The sequence below is a fragment of the Phascolarctos cinereus genome, unplaced genomic scaffold (assembly GCF_003287225.1).
Source record: "Phascolarctos cinereus isolate Bilbo 61053 unplaced genomic scaffold, phaCin_HiC Scaffold_4;HRSCAF=312, whole genome shotgun sequence".
In the NCBI taxonomy this organism is placed as follows: domain Eukaryota; kingdom Metazoa; phylum Chordata; class Mammalia; order Diprotodontia; family Phascolarctidae; genus Phascolarctos; species Phascolarctos cinereus.
The window spans coordinates 633,705,730-633,727,235 of record NW_027555847.1 but is presented as its reverse complement, the minus strand read 5'-3'; the positions used below and the strand labels follow the sequence as shown (position 1 = coordinate 633,727,235).

General features: G+C 38.7%; 1 protein-coding gene across 1 annotated transcript in view; it reads left to right on the top strand.

Annotated features, from left to right (window-relative positions):
• KCNQ3 (potassium voltage-gated channel subfamily Q member 3) overlaps positions 1-21,506 on the top strand; it is a 462,534-nt gene that overhangs the window by 419,002 nt on the left and 22,026 nt on the right. Inside the window, 3 exon segments of the mRNA XM_020997918.2 lie at positions 8,998-9,200; positions 11,964-12,066; positions 16,831-16,962. Coding sequence (XP_020853577.2) covers positions 8,998-9,200; positions 11,964-12,066; positions 16,831-16,962 — 438 coding nt within the window.

Here is a 21,506-nt window from a genome sequence, read left to right as displayed (position 1 = left end):
ACACAATTAAAAGTAATCCTCAGGAGGGGAAAAGTGAATGACAACTAAAGAAAGCAGTGCAAGCATGGGCACTGAGGGAGCTGCTGCACTGAGCTGTAATTTTTCAAGGACATTTACAAAAGACAAGTGAGAGTGAATATGAAATAGTGGCATGAAACGCTCCAGATGACATCAAGAAGTCTGAAACCCCAGATGACCTGAAGCTTGTAGAAAATGCTGAGGACAGTCCAAAGGAATATGCGGTCACAAAGTAGCCTGGGAGCATGGAGCCCTTTCTGGGAAAAGATCGTCACGACACCAACTCCATCTTAGCAAAGCTCCCCAACACTTCCTATTCCTTGAAAAAATGTGAAGTTTGTTTTGTTTCTTCTATCAGTGCCATGTTCACATAGAGATGAGAATGAAACACTTCCTTATTGCTTCTGGCAACCTGCCCAATTAAATGATCCCTACACTAATCATTTCCAATGACCCTGGTAACAAAAACTCCATGTGGTATCATGAGACTATACAGAGTAGCATGACTAGGGTGCTGGACTTCAAGTCAGAAAGTTTGTTGCTGCTGTCGACTTGTTCAGTCATGTCTGACTGTTGTGACCCCATGGACCATAGCATGCCAGGCCTTCTATCTTCCACTAATTCTGTCCAAGTTAATGTTCAAAGTGTCCATGACACCATCTATCCATCTCATCCTCTGCCAGCCTCTTTTCCTTTTGCTTTCGATCTTTCAACATCACGGTGTTTTCCAATGAATATAGCCAAAGTATTTAAGTGTCAGCTTCAGTATTTGACTTTCCAGTGAACAGTCTGAATTAATTTCTTTAAATATTGACTGATTTGATCTCCTTGCTGTCCAAGGAACTCTCAAAAGTCTTCTCCAGCAACACACTTCAAAAGAACTGGATTCAAATCCTGCTTCAGACAATTATGTGTGATGCTGGATAAAAAAAAATACTTACCTGTCTGAGCCTCAGTTTCCTCCTCTTTAAGATGGGGGTATTAATAATAAAATAATAATAATATAATAAAATAATAAAAAACCCTTGGTGAGTTTTGGTAAGGCTCAAATTATATATATACATATGTGTGTGTGTGTGTATAAATATGTATATATGCAAATCACTTTACAAATGTTGGAGAATTATATAAATTTGAGCTGTTACTACATTTACAAAGAGGACACTTTGGATAATGGAGAATGAAGTGGGAGTCACAAAATCAAATGGAAACGGAATTTTCCTTCTATTTAAAAGATTGCAAAGCATTTGCACTGAATGATGGGATCAGGTCAAATCATTCAATTTAGTTCATTTCAACAAACGTTGAGTAAGAACCTACTGCATGCAGACAGCTATGCTAGGCTCTGAGAAATGTGCAAAAACATAGTCCCTGCAGTTACCAGTTAATTTTCTGATTGCTCAGCAGCTAGAACTGTTCTTCTAATTAGGCAGTTTTCTGATATTTCCTCCCACTGATTAGCCTCAAACCACAGCACTGCCAGGGAAAAGAACTGTCTCATTCCTCTTTGTATGTTTAAGCAAATGCAGACACTCTTCCTTCACCGGGACCTCAGGTTGTGTGCTCCCTTGCTGTCCTGGTAACTGCCTCTCACTTTGACTTGGGAACTCCAAAGTGCATGGCATGCCAACAAACTCCCTATTCCCTTGCCCTATGCCTTTAAGGGAAGAAAAGAAGAGCAAGGTTTGAATATTCAGGCTACACATAGAATAAGGTAGGAAAGGGAGGATTTGGGGAGGTCTTCAGTCTAATACAAGATGTTTGAGAAGAAAAGCCAGACTATAGAAAACACTATACTAGCAGTCAGGAAGAAGAATCTTACTGTGGCATCCCAGGAGGGACAAGGCGTTATGCCCCATGGCAATGTTTGATCGCCAGTTGGTTATGTTCTTCTGCAGGCTCTCAGACTTGGCTGTAACACAAGAGACTTCATTTCCTACAAAATAAATCGCTGCATGCTATGGAGAACAGAATGATCTGGCATTACAGTTGGGTCTGTTTATAAAAATTCATATTAAAAAATGTTCCATATTCTAGAGAACAACTCCCCCTAATCTCCAACATGAATAGTGCGCCCTGGGTGGCTGCCTGCTTTGTTCACCCCCAGGTCCAGTTCTCAGTGGCATGCATTGATTGATACTGAGCTATTCATAACATGTACATATCTACAAGAGGTTCATAGAAAAGACTGAATAAACAGAGCTGAATCTCTTTCTCTGTCTCTATCTTTCTGTCTCTCTCTATGTCTCTGTCTGTTTCTCTCTGTGTGTCTCTGTGTCTGTCTCTCTCTCTCTTTCTCTCTCTCAAATGAAATGTCTTAAGTTTGGAATGAAGAAGGCCTGCCTGCTGACCAGTAGCCTTGGTTAATGGTCTACCTAGGGCAAAAGTCTAGTTACCTTGTCCAAGTTAAACTCTTCCCATGACAGTGGCATAATTGAGACTAGAATCCATGTATCCTACCTGTCCAGGGCTCTTTCCAGTACATGGTGTTACAAAATTCAACAGAAGGTAGTAGTAGTAGTAGTAGTAGTAGTAGTAGTAGTAGTAGTAGTAGTAGTAGTAGTAGTAGTAGTAGTAGTAGTAGTAGTAAACGATTAGCATTTATATAGTACTTTAAGATTTGCAAAATGTTTTACAGATATCATCTCATTTGATCCTCATAACAACCCTAAGAGGTGTTATTACTATCCCCATTTTACAGATGAGAAAATTGAGGCAGAGGTTACATGACTTGCCCAGAATCAAACAGCTAGTAAGTGTGTGAGTTAGAACTTGAACTCAGAGCTCTCTAACTTCAGTCCCAGAATTCTGTCCACTGTGTCCCCTACAGGAATTGCTCCATCTTGATATATAATCACATATTAACATCAAAATCATTACCCTTCATATTTATAGAGCACTTGATACTTTTTTGGAGCATCTCCCATGCATCTTCTTATTTTATCTGCACACTAAATCTATAAGTTTGTATAGTATTATATCCATTTTACAGATGAGGAAACTACAAACCCTGTGAATTTGGGCAAATCTATTTGCCTTTCTGAAATTTAATTTCCTTATTTATAAGATTTAATTCTCTACTTCCAGGACTCTTACTTCCACTGAGGGCAATAAAAATACTGGCATTACCTCCCTACCACAGTTACAAGTATCAAATGAGATCATGTATATTGAGTGTTTTCTCTACATACTCATTAGAATACTCTATAAAGTGCATTCTTTACAACAGCCTTTTAAGGTAGGAAGGGAAGTAATGTCATATCCATTTTAGATGTGAGGAAACAGATTCAGAAAAAAGATTACCCTTCCCTAGTTAGACTCTTCTCAGTCATATCCCTAGACAGTGGCATAGTTGGGGCTAAATCCAGGTAGCCTGCTTCCTAGTCCAGGGATTTTTCCAGTAAATGGTATTTATGAAATTCTGTGGAAGCAGAATCGTTTAATAGGCACCTTCTCATCAGCCATAGGACCAATATGGCAGGGGAGGGGAGAAGTTGGGACAGCAAGGGGTAGGGGAGAATAGGAAAGTCATCTGACCCAAGCTTCAAGTTCAAATTTAATAGGTAAAGAACTACTACCATTTAACTATGGGTCAAGAGCATTTGAATATTTTATAGCCTTAGTATGAACTGTAGCATGGTATTTCTTTCTGTCTAGATTTTCTTTCCATTATTGGTACATATAGCAAATGGAACATCCCACATGTTATAATGCTATCCATAAGATAATAAAAGACCTGGAGGAAATCATCCCTCCATACATTGGGTAGATCTTCTATAAAGGACTTATGAAAGGACATAGGACACTAATCTCATAAAATAAATAGGATCATAGAATCACAGATCAAATGTTGGAATAGACATTTAATTGCAACAGAAGCACTAAGGTGGCTCAGTGGATAGAACACTAAACCTGAAATCTGGGAAACCTGAGTGAATTCAAATACATTCTCAGCTGCTTATTAGCTGTGTGATCCTGGACACTTAACCTTGGTCTGCCTCAGTTCTCTTATCTGTAAAATGGTAATGATGATAGCACCTCATTTGTGAAATGGAGATAAGAATAGCAGGGATAAATATAAATAACATGATAATAGTAAGGCTAAAATGAGATAATATTTATAAAGCAATTTGCAAAACAAAGTACTATTCAAGTACTGTGTAGAATGCCCCAAAAGTCTCAGTCATTAGAAGTCTAAGCTATTAGAGTTTAAAGATTTTTGAGACACTCTGTATAACTGCTAGATGTTGTTGTTGTTATTGTTGCTGATATTATCATCATTATTTCACTCCAGAGAAAAATTTAAAATAACGCAAAGTACTCCCAGGAGCACTTAACAAGCAAGATACCCTCTACTATGGTGAGTCTCATAGCAACATCTATTTAGGGCATGAAGGGACCATCTAATCCATCCCCCTCATTTTATAAATGGGAACGCTGAGGCCCGTAAGTCAAGTGACTTGCCCACGTCCACACAACTACTGAGTGGCGGTACTGGGATTTGAACTCAAGTCTTTCGACTCTGATTCCAACATTCTTTCAATTAATTACACCTGTAATTACTTCTGTCTCTTGTCTCTCTGTAATTCATCACTCTCACTACACAATTAACCAACCCCCTTTTCTGGTCACATATATCTCTGATGGTATTTAAACATCTTTTTTCCACATACAAGTCCTCATAGATAATACATCTAGGTATACCCACCATGAGTCTTTTCATTATGCTTAGATCACTTGAAAAGAATATTGTTATAAGACCATAGTTTTCAATGACATTTCCCCCACCCCAGCCCATATGCCTATTTAAAGTTTGAAAATATAGATAGAGACTACCCTGATGATGGTATTGATACAGGGAATTTCTAAATGAGGAAAGCCTTCTATCAAGACAGGCTGGCCCCTTTTCTGGACCTTGTAATCAGAAAAAGTTGTGTAGTAAAGACATACATTTATAAAACCCAGAGGATAAAGGTTGTACTTTTTGTTCACACTCTTTTTTCTTTAGAGGCAAAATAAAATAAAATCTAGGGGTTTTTTTTGTAACTTGACTTCTTTTTCTTATGCTTTCTTAGATTCATTTATTAAGACAGTCTTTCTTTACCTATTTCTCAGAGATGATCATGACCATCCAAGGTGTACAAGTTAAGCTTCACTGCTTTTTATTAGGCCCTGGACCATTCAGAATGAAAAGGCTTTCATTCTCTCTTCTCTAGCTCCAGGTCCCTTTTCAACTGGACCCAATTAGCCTTTGTTATTGGTTTCTCTGTGTTTAAAAGCCTTCCAAGGCAGGCACCTAGAAATCAGGTGCCATTTCTGAGATGAGCTTGTCATGCTAGACCCAGCCATGGCCACAGAGAACAAGGCTAGAATTGTTCACTTGAAAGCCATACTGAAAACAGAAGATGGCTATTGTGGCTCAGGGGATGAACTCTTTCTGCTATCTGATCATCCATCCATTTAGGTATTCATTTTCTACTGACGCAATTAGAAAGCAAAAAGATCTCTCCCCCTACTACAGAAAGAACTTAAGCCACTTATGCTATAATAACCAGGAGTAATTCACAGCAGATATTAGATTACAGACTTGAGTGCTTTCAATTTCTGACATGTGCACCCTACACTCAAAAATCATCATCTGGGACCCATATGGTATGAAGTAAATAGAGGTGAACCCAATAGTACAGGTAATAATATTGGTATGACCTGCATCTAGTGGGCTGTTTCAGTGCCAAAAAATCCCAGCACCCACCTCCAGAGATTCTTTGCCCTAGCTCATCTATTCCAAAGTCACACATGGGGGTTTAGAATCAGGACCAAGCATCTGCAATGAATGTTACTTTAAGCACCTTACCATGATTTATGTATATACTCTATATACAGTTATCTCCTGACATGCTGTTGTGTGGTCAGCCTTCCTGTATTCTACAGTTAGCTTAAGAAAATCTATAAAGTACTAAATCCATATCAAGAGCCCACTGAAATTCATAACCCAATGCTTTCCATGCTCTAGCAAAATATCCCTCTTCATTTTGTTTCCTTCATTTCAAACACTCTCTTCTAAGGAATTCAATAGAAAAAAAAAAGTGAAGTGAGTACTATTGTGTCAGGTGCTAAGAGTTGATACATAGATAAATAAGAAAGGATTCCTGTCCTCCTGGAAGTTGCAGTTCAGTAGAGAAGATGAGGCAATTTCAGAAATACCATAATCCAAAATAGACTATGATAATTGCATAGAAGAGGTATAAATCTCAGTAACTTTCTGTTTATTACTTGAAATCTAGCACATGCAAACATAAGAGATGCTTCATTCATTCATAAAATATTCATTGAGGTATAAAACACTATAAGATAATAAGAAAACCAAAGATTAATTTAATACCATTCTTACCTTCAATAAACTTACTGTCTAGCAAGCAATTAGGTTTCAACGTCTATCTCTAATCCTCCCTATGAAACTATCCATCTCTACTCAGACCTGGCTGTATCTGTAACTCTGGTGGGAAAATAATTCCAAAATGAGTCTAATGTTAAAGTTCATCAGTTAGATCACCAGAGGTTAGATTTAGTTATAGATATGGAAGAGAATTTAGAGATTAACTAGAGACAGGACCAGAGAATAGAGAGACATGAGGGGCACCAAAACTCACAGAATCAAATCCAATTCTGTCATTTTATAGATGGAGGAGTTAAATGTTATAAATGGGGAAACTGAGGCTCATAAGTCAAGTGACTTGCCCAAGTCCACACAGCTATTGAGTGGCAGTACTGGGATTTGAACTCAAATCCTTCAACTCTGATTCCAACATTCTTTCAATTAATTACACCTGTAATTACTCCTTTCTCTTGTCTCTCTAAAATTCATCACTCTCACTACACAACAGAAATTGAGTGGCCTCCCCAAAGTTACATTGGCAGTACAAGTAGCAGAGCCTGGGTTTGAAAAGAGATCACTGGACTCCAAATCCAATACTTGCTCCACTCTATATAATGGGATTGACTACAGATGCCATCCTTGGGTGGCCACTCCGCTCATTTTACAGATGAACAGCCTGAAACCCAGAGAGGGTAACAACCCTTCCAGACTCACACAGCTGTTATGTGATGGTGCCTGGACTCAGACTCAGATCTTCTGACTCCAAGCCCAGTGCTTTGCACACAGTATCTCACAAACTACCTCTAATGTTACTATATAAGGCAGTTAGGTGGCTCAGTGGATGTGGAATCAGAAAGATCTAAGTTCAAATTCTATTTTAGATACTTAATAGCTGTGTGACCCTAGGCAAGTCACTTAACATCATCTGCCTCAATTTCCTCATCTGTAAAATAAAGATGATAATATCATCTACCTCCCAGGATTGTTGTTAGGATCAAATGATATGGTATTTTGTAAAGTGCTTTACAAATCATGAAGTGCTATATAAATGCTAGCTATTAGCTACGTGGAGGCACAAAGCAATGCAAGACTGCAGATTTCTGACAGTGATTTGGCCATGTAGAACAATCCTTCCATACAAATCTTGTCATGAGGTACATTTCAGAAAAACCCCACTGCCAGTCATATAGAAAATAGCTAAGGGCCTTATTTCCAACTGGCCAATGCCTTAATCTGGCATGGTTCTTCCATCTATAGCCATGGGGGAAGTTTTGGTCCTTGAGATTTTTATCGCCTACTTTACAGTCATAACCTTCCACTCTGTAATCAATTTTACTCTTCAGAAATCAGATACATGCACCCTTCAGAAGGAGAGATTGGAGGTTGTGGGTTGTGTACTTACATTTCAGAACCAATCCAATCCAAAGAGTGAGTAAAAAAAACACGAACTGATAATAATAATAATAAGTATTTAGTTATCACTTTAAGGTTTATAGAAAACTTTATGTTATCTCAGCTGACACTCATAACAACCAAGAAAAAACTGGAGTTGCAGATTATATAGCATCTGAATGTCTTTGGCCTGAATTGTTCCATCTAAGAATTAATTATCTATCTTAAGAAAACATGACTGAATAGTGGGTAGACAGTAGGTATCCTAATATTTAGTAACTGGTAATAAATGCCGCCAACATACTGGTACCCATCATGTATTTTGAGACAGCTGATAAGGACCTTTCCTATCTCAGGAGATATCTCAGTTGTCCCACTTCTTACTTTGGTTGCTATTTGATCCTACCTCAGCCTACAAAGATCCTGGTTGTGTAATAAGGCCTGTCTTTAATGTACCCCATTATCATACAAGGGTAGTTCCCTCCTCATCCCCAAAATTATTTTGCATTTACTTTGTGTGTGTGTGTGTGTGTGTGTGTGTGTGTGTGTGTGTGTATATATATATATATATATATATGTGTGTATATATATATATATATTTGTATTCACTTATCTATGTACATGTTCTTTCCTCTTAACTCCCCACCACTATTAGAATGTAAGCTCCTTGAGGGCAGAGAATAATTTCTTTATTTTTATCTTTGTATCTCCAGTGTCTACCTACCTGCCTATCACAGCATACAGTAGGTGCATAATAAATCATTGTTATTAAATTCCATCAAAATTACCAGAAAAAATTGATAAGGTGGAGAAATAGTTCCAATGGTAGCCATTTGTATTTTCTGAGAGGAAGAAGTACATGGTGTTTACAGAGAGAGATGCTCTTTGAAAGGTGCAAAAATGTCCCTGCAACAAACACACAGCTAAAGTATTTGGGGCTCTGACTTCAAAAGCAATTGTCTCTCACATTACATATCTTTGTATAATATGTCTGTTTGAAATTCCTCAAAGGACTTGACATATTATATCTACTAATGCCCCGAAAAGGGTACCCCTCTCTAGCTTCAGAATTCTTCACAAAGCACATTTCTCCCTTCTCCTGGGGATATGTGAGGGGATCTTAGAATACAAGGTGCATAACAGGGATGGACGTGCAATGTTAAGAGCTTTCACTGAAGGAGGAAAATTGTTCACTTTTGCTTATTTTGTAGCCAAAAGCTGGGTCTCTTGGATCGGGTTCGACTTTCTAATCCTCGTGGTACCAATACTAAAGGAAAGCTATTTACCCCTCTGAATGTAGATGCCATAGAAGAAAGCCCTTCTAAAGAGCCAAAAAATGTTGGCTTGAACAATAAGGAACGTTTTCGGACTGCATTCCGAATGAAAGCATATGCCTTTTGGCAGAGCTCTGAAGGTAACCCAGCTTCCCTTCCTTCCTCCAACTTCTTTTCACTTTTCCTCCACTCCTTCCGAGGTTACTTCCCTTTCCAGCTCCATTGAAGTATCTTTGAAGTTGCCCAGCATCTTCAAAATAGCTCATTCCCTCTGATCCTAACTCCAACACTCTACCCCAATTTTTTTTGCATTCTCACTAAGCATTTGGGGGTAGGAGAAATCCCTCCCCCCAAAAAAATTAAGAACGAAGTTTTTAGGAAATATCCCAGTCAGGCAGATGCATTTAATAATAATAATTACCATTTGTCAAGTGCTATATAAAGTTTTCAACAAGCTTTCCCTATATTATCTTATTTGAGACTCTTCTTGGGTATGTAACTTTTATACTCCTTTTACAGAGGAAAAAAATGAGACTCAAAGATGTCCAGTGACTTGTTCAAGATCACATAGTAAAGTAAATGGCAAAGGCAGTATTTGAACCAAAATCTTCCTGATTCCAAGTCTACTACTTTATGTCCTAAGAAGGCTACAGTGCCTCCATTTTTCAGGAGCCTCCAGCATCAGGGGACAGTGAATATGGAAAGGCAGCATGATGTCATGGACAGAGGGTTGACTTGGAGTCAAGAAAAGATGCTAATCAAATCCTGACTCTTACACTTCTTTTCTCTGTGACCCTAGGGAAGTGACTAACCTCTCTGAGCCTCACCTCAATTTCTTTGAAAGAGTACCTGCCTCACAGGTTCTTATGAGGCTCAAATGAAATAATGTTCAAAAAGTTATTTGCAAGCTTTCAAGTGCTATGGATATGTCTATTGTTATTTTTATTGTCATTATTATGCAGTATATCACTTACCCCCTTATAATATGATCACTGTCACTAACTGGCCTCCTCCACATAAATGTTTTGCATAGCAAAACATACATGGCAAGTTGTTAGGACTCACAACTATTATTTCATTATTATTTCTCCTCAGGGTCTCAAAAAAGAGGCATGACTAATAGGGTGGAGGTTGGGAGAGAGAAGGAAGTCTGTGTCCAGAATTCCATATGCCCAGTGGCAACATTCTGCCAGAACTGAATTTTCACTTAAGCTGGAAAAGGAGTCTTAAAGTCAGTAAACCATCCCATGAGAAGGCTAGGATAGATCCACATTAATAAGAATGTCTGAAGAGAGAATATAAGATGACATTTTTTTTTCCTTTCCTCACTGAGGATTTAGAGAATATGTTATAGGACCATAGATTTAGAGCAGGATGTGTCCTTATCAAGTCCAATCCCCTTATTTACAGATGAGGAGACTGAGGCTCAGAGAAGTTAAGAGACACACAGCTAGTGAAGCAGAATTTAAACCCAGGTCTTATCCATGACACCAGACTGTCTCAACAGGCATTGACTCAGTAACTCAATGAATGAATATTTATCAGCTGCCTTCTATGAACATAGCACTGTGCTCGTCACATTATGGTGTCGGAAAGTGAACGAGATGTGATCAGTACCCTTAGGAATTCACAGTCTAGTAGTGAGAACAGAAATACACACACACACACACACACACACACACATACACACACACATGCATACACATACAGGAATATACATATAAATTCAAACATATGTATACATATACAGGTATGTGCACATAAATTTATGTGTATATATGTATATATATACACGTGTGTATACACATGTACATATATACATATATGGATACACACATATACAGTTCTATTCAAACATATACACCTATATGTATATATGAGTACATACACAAATAATAGATTTCTTACTCTACTATCTGGAGAATTTGTGATTTCAGTGATGTCTTTAACCACTAACACAAATCACAATCCTTCTACTCTTCAATAAAAAGTCTTTGTGATTATTTGTGGCTAATAATAATAATAATAATAATAATAACAATCACTGACGGTAAGTCCCCAGGGATGAGCCTCTCCAAACTTAGCTAACCTGGGATGACAAACACATAGAACTCAAACCATTTTCAACTTAAATACCCCATCTGAGAGTGAGCTTCACTGGCATAACTTCAAATGACTGGTTCTCCTCCATGCCATGCCAAGGCATTTAAACAGAATGTTAGACATTTTAAACATGTATTAAACACCTTCTGTGTACATAGCACAGCCCTGGGTGCTTGGGGAGGGGGAGAGACATACAGAACTTGAGGTAGTATGTGGTAGTAGGCTAGATTTGGATTCAGAGGACCCAGGTTTGAATCCTAGCTTTGCCTCTTACTTCCTGTATGGCCTTGGGTAATGGTAATTAATTCACTTAATGTCTCTTGACCTCCATCTGCAAAATGAGGGGACTTGGACTAGGCAGTCATTGATGTCTTTTCTAGTTCAAGTATTCTTATCCCCATTTTACAGGTGAAGAACTTGAGGCAGAGACAAATTAAATTAGATGCCTAAAGTCTTGTAGTTAGTAAATGGTGAAGGCAGTACTTAAGCCCAAATTTTCCAAATAGAAATCCCATATGCCACACAATTCTGAAAAAAATTCTTTTTAAAAATAATCATAGAGCTAAAAGGCCATAGAGGCCAAACTCCTCATTTTACTAATAAGGAAACTGAGTCACAAAGCTTTTAAATAATTTCCCCAGTGTCCACAGTTAGTATTTGAGGCAGGATTTGAACTCCAGTCTTTATGACTCCGTGCCTAGAATACCATACTGCCTCTCCAAAATGCTAATTTGATGAGATCTCTAAGCCTCACAGGGTTCTATGACCTGGTTTTTAGGTTTTTGTATCCTATTTCTTAGATGCCGGGACAGGAGAACCCATGACTGAAGAACGGGGCTACAGTAATGAATTCCTCATAGAAGATATGATCCCCACACTCAAGTCGGTCATCAGAGCAGTCAGGTATTGCTTTTATTGCTTGTCTGTTTTACTTCTGTGGAGCCAAATTGAAACAACAAGAAATTATTTCTGTTCCAAAGTGAATTCTCCCTTGGGTGGCCAGGGAGATGCTGGCATTTGGTAGACTTTGGAGGCCAGGTAAGAATCACCCTTAATTTTTGTTGTTATTGTTCAGTTGTTTCAGCCATGCCTGTTGCTTTGTGACCCCATTTGGGGTTTTCTTGGCAGAGATGCTGGAGTGGTTTGCCATTTCCTTCTCCAGCTCATTTTATAGATGAGGAAACTGAGGCAAACAGGGTTAAGTGACTTGCCCAGGGTCATGCTGCTAGTAATTATCTGAGGCTGAATTTGAACTCTAGGTCTTGCTGACTCTAGGCCTGGCACTCTATACACCTAGCTATCCCACCCTTAGTTAATGTAAGTCAAATTAGAAGACTCACTCATGTAGAATATTACATGAAGTCACAGTCATAGAATGTTAGCACTAGAAGAAAAATAAGAAGTCAGTCACCCTGTCCAACTCTTCTCTGATAAATAAATCCTTCTACAGCATGCTCACAGAGTTGTTCACCCTCTGTAGGAAGACTATTGATGATGGGTACTTCTACTTCAATTCAGTTTAATTGGACAGTTCTGTTCACAGAGTTCTTTCTTATATTAGACTGAATCTAGCTCCCAGCAATTTCTACTCATTGGTCACAAAGTAGTTGTTGCCCTAAAAGGTACACTGAACATAACTAATCCCTCTTCCACATACAGCCTTTCCAATGTTTACATGCATCAGTCATGCCCCCTTAATTAAACTTTCTCCAGCTCCCTGGTTGCTTCACTAAATCCTTCAAGATATTTTCAAGTGCCCTTGATATCTTCATCTCCCTCCTCTGGACACGGTCCATTCTGTCAAAATTTTCCTAAAATGTGTCACCCAGAACTGATAACTACATTCCAGATAACAACAACAATAATAATAATTAGCACTCATATAAAACTTCAAAGTTTGCAAAGTACTTTATATATTTTATTTCAGATGAGAGTTTCTATTAGTCTTACATGAGAAAGTGATACATACAGTAACAAATAAGTCCCAATGGTTCTTCATCACTTCTAAAAGTCACAGAATAGCTCCGTGTACCTTCTAGCAATGTTCTCCATGTATAGTAATAACTATTTGATTGAAAAGGCAGGCAGGGATTGACTTTGGGCTGACCTTAACAAGTCAGTTTGACGGTCCTTTCTCTCCTTCACTATTCTACTGCCTGTTTTTTTTTCTCTTTCCTCTCTTTTAACAAGACAATCAAGCACAGGATTTTGTCTAGACTAGAATATACAAGAGTCTAATCTGTCTATTTATATGTACTTAATAATTCAGAGGCAAAATGAAAGCATGCCTCCATATAGAAAAAACCACCCAGCCCCCAAACTCTCTGAAAATTTTAAGACTGATCAACTAGGATATGATTACATTAATAACCAAGGGATTCCTTAGAAAAGGACTCCATGGAATAGCTTTATTCCTTATTGCACAGAAATTCTAATACATGGATTGCTAAATAACTCTACAAAGATGAACAAGGGCAGAGAAACTTAATATTGAAGCATTAGGACTCCCTATCAAGTGAAAAGCTATAAGAAATAAAGAAGAAAACCTCTCTGAAATGAAGACTTCATTTGCAAAAATTCTCTTTACTAAAATTCATTTTCTATCGCCACAGCATAAAGGCTAGTATATCTGCAGTGATAGATTAATAATGGATCCATTATTGTATTTGTTTTTCAAAATAGCCCCAAGTAATAAATTAGACAGGTATTATCACTCCCATTTTATAAATGATTAAAGTGAGGAACAGGGCCTTTCTCAAAGCATTCAGCTAGTAAAGAATAGGTCTCAAATATCAGGCTCAACATCCAGAGCTCACTTCACCATACTCCAACCAGGATGGACCGTGTCCAGAGGAGGGAGATGAAGATATCAAGGGCACTTGAAAATATCTTGAAGGATTTAGTGAAGCAACCGGGAAGCTGGAGAAAGTTTAATTAAGGGGGCATGATTGATGCATGTAAACATTGGAAAGGCTGTATGTGGAAGAGGGATTAGTTATGTTCAGTGTACCTTTTAGGGGAACAACTACTTTGTGACCAATGAGCAGAAATTGCTGGGAGCTAGATTCAGTCTAATATAAGAAAGAACTCTGTGACTGATTTTTTTGTGGCTTTATGGAATCAAGCTAATTATTTTAGAGCCACAATATATAAACATTTCCCTCTCCAAAGCCCACAAAGAACCCTGCCTTGGGTCCTAGTAGCATTGATCATGAGATATCTTCTGCTCCGTTTCTATGCGTGGTGAAAGGGAAAGTGAGAGGAACATTTTGCTTGCTGCCCACAGACCTGGAGCCAGAAAGGATCTGAGAGACCATTTAGTTCAACACCTCCCCCATTTGATAGATGAGGAAACTGAAGCCTAGAGAGAAGATGTGATTTGTGCAAGGTCACAAGCAACAAACATCAAGAACTGGGAAATGGGTGGGGCCGAGGAAGGTACCCAGAACCCACATTTCCATTTAATCTGCATCATTCACATCTTCTCTATTGCTATCTTAAGTCTAGATAGTCAGCAAAACAATAAATCAAGCCCGATTTGTACCTTTGCTGGATTCCATGGTGTAAATGTACACAATGAAAATTTAGCAATCCATTCTCTGAAGCCCATTTGAGCTGACTCCAGTGAACTCCCAATGCAGGCTCTCTGGCTTGAGAGGGCTTTTGGTACTACCCTGTATCCTGTTGTCCTGGAAATTACTTCTACTTCTCTGCCTCTGTGTCTCTGTCTCTCTCCTCCTCCTCTTTCTCCCCTTATCTCTGTCCCTTTACTCCATCTCCCCTCCCCCTTCTTTGCCTTCCCTCTCCTTCTCTCTCTTTCTCCTCTCCCTCCCTCTCCTCTTCTTCTCTCCTTTCCCCCTTCTCTTTCTTTTCCTTCCCTCTTTCTCGCCTATCTTCTCCTCCAATTCCTTCCACCTCTTTTCCTTTCTCTCTCTCTCTCTCTCTCTCTTCTCTCTCTCTCTCTCTCTCCTCTCCTCTCCTCTCCTCTCCTCTTCCCACAATCTCATAGTCATTCATAACTTTTTTCCCAAAAAAAACCAGACATTTATGAAGTATTTACATCATGCAGAGTATCCTGCAGGCCTGAGAGAGAAGCAAAGTTTCTATGATACACCACAGTCCCTGCCCTCCTGGAACTTACAGTCCTGCTGAGATATAAGATGCAAACAGATAACTATGATGTGCATGGACTGCTAAGTGCATTAAAGAAATATAAAGTGCAATGTGAGATCTGAGGGGGAAGATTGCTGCTGGCTGGAAGGAATCAGCAAAGACTTAAGACTACAGATTTAAGACTGGAAGACATTTTAGAGGCCAAGGAGTCCATGTTCCTCATATTGCAGATACCTAAATATTAAAGGACTTACCCAGGGTCACACAAATAGTAGGTGTCTGAAGTGGGGTTTGAACTCATCTTCCTGACTGTATGGCTAGAGCTTTTCACAGCATTGCTACTTCATGGAGGAAATGACATTTGGGTTGGGCTTTATGGCAGGAACTGACTGGGAAGATGAGAAGTGGAGACATTCCAGGCTCAGGGAACAGATTCAGGAGAACATGGAGCACTTTTAGAAATAGGGAACGGTACAGTTTGACTGGAAATGAGAGTGCATAGAGGGAAGCACTATAAGGATATGGAGAGAAAGTGGACCTAGAATTTCATTGGCATAGAGAATTCACAGGTGAGGAAAACTCCCTCCATCAATGTGGTTTGGTCCCTTCTCCTTGACTTTATCACCTTAAACAGTTGTCTAGAGCACTGAGAAATTTAGTGACTTGCTCAGGGTCTAATAGCCAGCATGCCAGAGGCAGAATTTGAACTCAGGTCTTCTGGCTTTAAAGCCAGCTGCCTATACCACTGTGCTTTGAGAAAAGAGCAGTAAACAAAAGTGATAACAGATATAAATTTCATTCAACTGGAAGGCAATACAGTCACTGAAGATTTTTTTAGTGACTACATTTATACAAAAGGAAAATTATTCTGGCAATGGTATAAAAGATGAATTGAAAAGAGGGAAGGAGAGGAAGTAGGAAGTACTATTAGGAAGCTATTGAAATTGTCTATGTGGGAGAAAATAAGTTCCTGTACTATAGTGGTGGTGGGGGAATTGAAAGGATGGCTCGAATGGGAGGGAGATTATAGTTACCTAATCAACAAGATTTGGTAACTGAGTGGATGCAAAAGATGAATGGGTCATTTATCAGTTCTCTTTGCCTTTCTGTTCCTTCCTTCTATTCCCTTCCTTCCTCCTTATCTCCCTTTCTTTCTCCCTTCCTTCCTTCCTTCCTTCCTTCCTTCCTTCCTTCCTTCCTTCCTTCCTTCCTTCCTTCCTTCCTTCCTTCCTTCCTCTCTCTCTCTCTCTCCTGCAATAGCTACCTATGATCACAAACCCACTTCTCATCAGCATGAGAAATTTGATCCATTCCGTTTCCAACTTGTGCAGGCTCACCATTCCTGAGGCAGCCTGGAGGGCCCCCACTCCCCAGGTATCAACATATTGGTGCTGTACTTAAGACAGACACTAAATTGGCTATCACCCTCTTGCAGCTCAGAACTACTGAGATCAAGCTATCTATTAGCCTTAACCTGCCTAACAACAAAGGTATGTTCCACCACACCTAGACTGCACTGACTCTCTAATTCTTCTCTCTCCTGTTCACATATAGAATACTACAATTCCGTCTCTACAAAAAAAAGTTCAAGGAGACTTTGAGGCCTTATGACGTAAAGGATGTTATTGAACAGTATTCTGCAGGACATCTGGATATGCTTTCCAGAATAAAGTATCTTCAGACAAGGTAAGACAAGCATGTCAGAGCAAGAAGCAGCTAAGTGTTACCAGAGCTGTTTACAAGAATTTCAAATGAATGGAAGGCCAGAAATTGCCATGAGACACAAGAAATGTAAGGAGTAAGGACAAGAGGAAACTCCCCTTGATGATTTATCATGGTTCTCTTTGCCTTTCTGCCCTTCCTTCCTTCCTTCCTCCCTCCCTGCCTCCTTCTATCCATCCTTCCTTCCCTCTCTATTGATGCTAGACTTAGTACAGACACCAGATTATTAGCCCTCCTGAATCTCAGAACTCCTGAGCTCAAGTGATCCATCACCCTCAGCCCTTCTGGTAGCAGGGACTAAAGGCATGTTTCACCACACCTGGCCTGCATTGACTCCCCTCCTGGCAGGTCTTCAATGCCAGTTATAAAATAGGTGTTACATAGAACTTGATGGCTGAAGTAAAGGACAATATGACTCTGGATTGAGGCTCAAGAGATATGGATTATAGTCTAGGCTGGATTCCTGACTTGCTCAATTAATTTAGGTGAATCACACAACCTTTCTGGGTCTTTCAGCAGCTCTTTTAGTAATGGCTAGGAATTGAACACCAAGGGGATGCCCTTTAATTGGAAAATGGCTGAACAAGCTGTATATGATTGTGATGGAATTGTGATGGTGTTCTTCTTTCTTGGCCTTTTAGAAGTGCTATTGAGGGGCAGCTAGGTGGCGCAGTGGATACAGCACCAGCCCTGAAGTCAGGATGACCTGAGTTCAAATCCGACCTCAGACCAAACACTTGACACTTACTAACTGTGTAATCCTAAGCAAGTCACTTAACCACAATTGACATAAATAAATAAAAAAAATAAAAGCTTAGAATTGCTATTGAAAGATCATGACTATATGTGAAGTTGAATGAAAGTTTCTTGAGGTCAGAGACACCTGTAGAGATGTTCACAGTGTAGATACTTAATAAACACTTGTTGTATTGGATTGGATTGGACTGTATTGGAGGGGGTCTGATTTTTTTTCATATGAGTTTGCACTAAAACCAGCCTTTAGCTACTATTCCTACAGCTTCTCAAAATATTATCTCTATGGATGGTGGTTGAGAGTCTGAAGAAAGGGAAGAGGGCACATACAGAACAGGAAGTTACCTTCTCCAATACTCATTTGGGTCTGTGCCCTATGTATTGTGGGTATTCCCTCCAACAAGGCAGATAATGATCCATTTATGCCTACCTGATCTGTGTAATTTATCTGTGTCCTCCCTTTGGTTCCCCACAGGGAGTTCATTCAAAGTCTTGAGGTTCTTCCTTGATTACCTTTTATATTAATAAGATAGCAGTTGAGGTGATATACTGATTCAACTATTCTGTAGAACAATTTGGAACTACACCCAAAAGACTATGAAACCATGCATAACCTCTGACCCTGCAGTACCACTACTAGGTCTGTATTCAAAAGGGATAAAAAGGTAAAAGGACCTATACGTACAAAAATATTTTATAGCAGCTCTTTCAGTAGTGGCTAAGAATTAAACATCAAGGGGATGTCCATCAATTGGGGAATGGCTGGACAAATTGTACATTTTTGTGATGGAACACTATTGTGCTGTAAGAAATGACAAACAAGATACTCTCAGAAAAAGCTGGAAAGACTTACATTAACTGATACAAAGTGAAATGAGCAGAACTGAGAGAATGTTGCATATAGTAACCGTAACATTGTACAACATTATACAGTATACAAGAGTAAAACTATACAACTATGAATGACTTAGCTATTCTCAACAATCCAATGATCTAAGACAATTCCAAAGTACTCAGGATGAAAAATGCTATCTGCCTCCAGAGAAAGAATTGATCGATTTTGAATGCAGATCAAGCATACTTTTCCTTTATTTTTCTTGCCTTTTTTGTCTGTTTTCTTTCACAACATGACTAAGAACCAACTCAAATATTGTGAAGCTACAATCAGGATTACACAGGATTTAGCAGCTGCAACACTAAAGGATTAGAGGTAATGACATTCCAGAAAGCAAAGGAGCTAGGACTGCAATCAAGAATCACCTGTCCAGGAAAACTACGCATAATGCTTCAAGGGAAAAAAATGGCTATTTGATGAAATAGAAGGATTTCAAGCTTTCATTAGGAGAAGACCAGAATTGAACACTGATCTCCAATATTAAGATCCAAGAGAAGCCTAATAGGTAAAAAAACAAAAGGAGAAGAAAACATAAGGGATTCAATGGAGCTGAACTGTTTACATTCTTAAAAAGTTATACAACTAATAGTACAGCTAGAAGGAATATACATATAGAGAGGATATGGATGTAAGGTAAATTTCAGGGAATGACATAAAAATAACTAAGGAATGAGAAAGAGGAGTACACTGGGTGCAGAAGGAAGGGAGAGGTAGAATGGGATAAATTATTTCACATGAAGAGGTACAAAAAACCTATTAGAGTGGAGGGAAAGATAGAAGGATGGGTGATGGGCATCACTTAAACCTTAGCCTCATAAGTATTGGCTCAAAGAGAGAATAATGGACATAATCAACTGCATATAAAAATCTATCTTACCCAGGAAAGTAGGAGGGGAGAAGATTAAGTAAAAGTGTGGGGGGGGTGAGGGGGGGTGGAGACTGACAGGAGAGAGGGCAGACCAAGGGAGCCAGTAGACAGAAGCAAAATACCATCAAGGAGGGAAAGGGTGAAAGGAGAGAAAGGAGAAACAGGAGGAAAAATAGGATGGAGGGAAATACACAGTTAGTAATCATAACTGTGAATGTGAATGGGATGAACTCTCCCATAAAACAAAAGTGGATAGCAGAAGGGAGCAAAAATCAAAATACTACAATATGTTGTTTACAAGAAACACACTAGAAGCAGAGAAATACACACAGAGTAAAGGGTAAGGGCTAGGGTGGGGAAAAAGCAGAAATAGCAATCCTAATCTTAGACAAAGCAAAAGCAAAAAACAGATCTAAGTAAAAGAGATAAGGAAGGAAACTACATCTTGCTAAAAGGTACTATAGACAATGAAGTAACATCAGTACAAACATACATGCACCAAGTTGTATAGCATCTAAATTCTTAAAGAAGTTAAATGAGTTACAGATTCATGACCAAACAAGAGATAGAGAGCATTACAAAATATAAAATCAATAATTTGATTATATTAAATTAAAAAGCTTTTGCACAAACAAAACCAGTGCAACCAAGATTAGAAGGAAAGTAGAAAGCTGGAAAACAATATTTACAGCAAATGTCTCTGATAAAGGCCTAATTTCTCAAATATGTAGAGAAGTGAGTCAAATCTATATGAACACAAGCCATTCCCCAATTAATAAATGATGAAATATGAACAGGTAATTTTCAGATGAAGAAAGCAAAGATATCTATAGGCATACAAAGAAGTCCTCTGAAACACTTTTGATTAGAGAAATGCAAATTAAAACAATTCTGAGATACCACCTCACACCTATCAGATTGGCTAATATGGCAAAAAAGGAAAATGATAAATGTTGGAGAGAATGTGGGAAAATTGAGATGCTAATGCACTGTTGGTGGAGTTGTGACCTGACCCAACCATTCTGGGTAGTAATTTGGAACTATGCCCAAAGGGCAATCAAATTATGTATACCTTTTGACCTAGCAATACTACTACTACATCTGTATCCCACAAAGATCATAAAAAAAGGAAAAGGACCTACATATGCAAAAATATTTATAGTGGCCCTTTTCATGGTGACAAAATATTGAAAATTGAGGGGATGCCTGTCAACTGGGGAATGGCTGAATAAGCTGTGGCATGTGGATGTAATGGAATACTATTGTGCAATAAGGAATGATGAAGATGAACAGGCAGATTTCAGAAAAATCTGGAAAGTCTTTTATGAACTGATTCAAAGTAAAATGAGCAGAACCAGGAAAATGCTGTACACAGTATCAACAATACTATGTGATAATCAGCTATGAATGACTCAGCTCTTCCCAGCAGCACAATGATTGATCCAAGACAAGTACAAAGGCCCCATGAAGGAAAATGCTATCTATATCCAGATAAAGAACTGATGGACTCTGAATACAGATCAAAGTATACTTTTTTTCACTTACTTTATTCTTATTCCTTTTGATCTGTTTCTTCTTTCACAACTTGACTAACATGGAAATATGTTTTATATGACAGCACATGTATAATCTTTATCAAATTGCCTACCATTTTAGGAAGAGGGGAGGAGAAGAGAGGGAAGGGAGGGATAAAAATTTAGAACTCAAAATCTTGTAAAAATGAATGCTAACCATTGTGTTCTACTCAGACTTGGGTGGAGATTCTTTTGTCTAGATAGTCCAAGGTTAGGAGTGGTGTGTCATGGCTGGGAGTGGTTTGGTATACAGATATTTTCTCTGTCCAGAGGTGAAATGATGATAGTAAGATATCAGCCTCTGTTTGAAAGGTAAACTGTGCACCCTAACCCTAAAGTGAGCTCAATTCCAAACTGTAGCTCCCATGCATAGACATTGGCATGCCACCCGCTTTGAGAGAAATAAACATGGAAACAA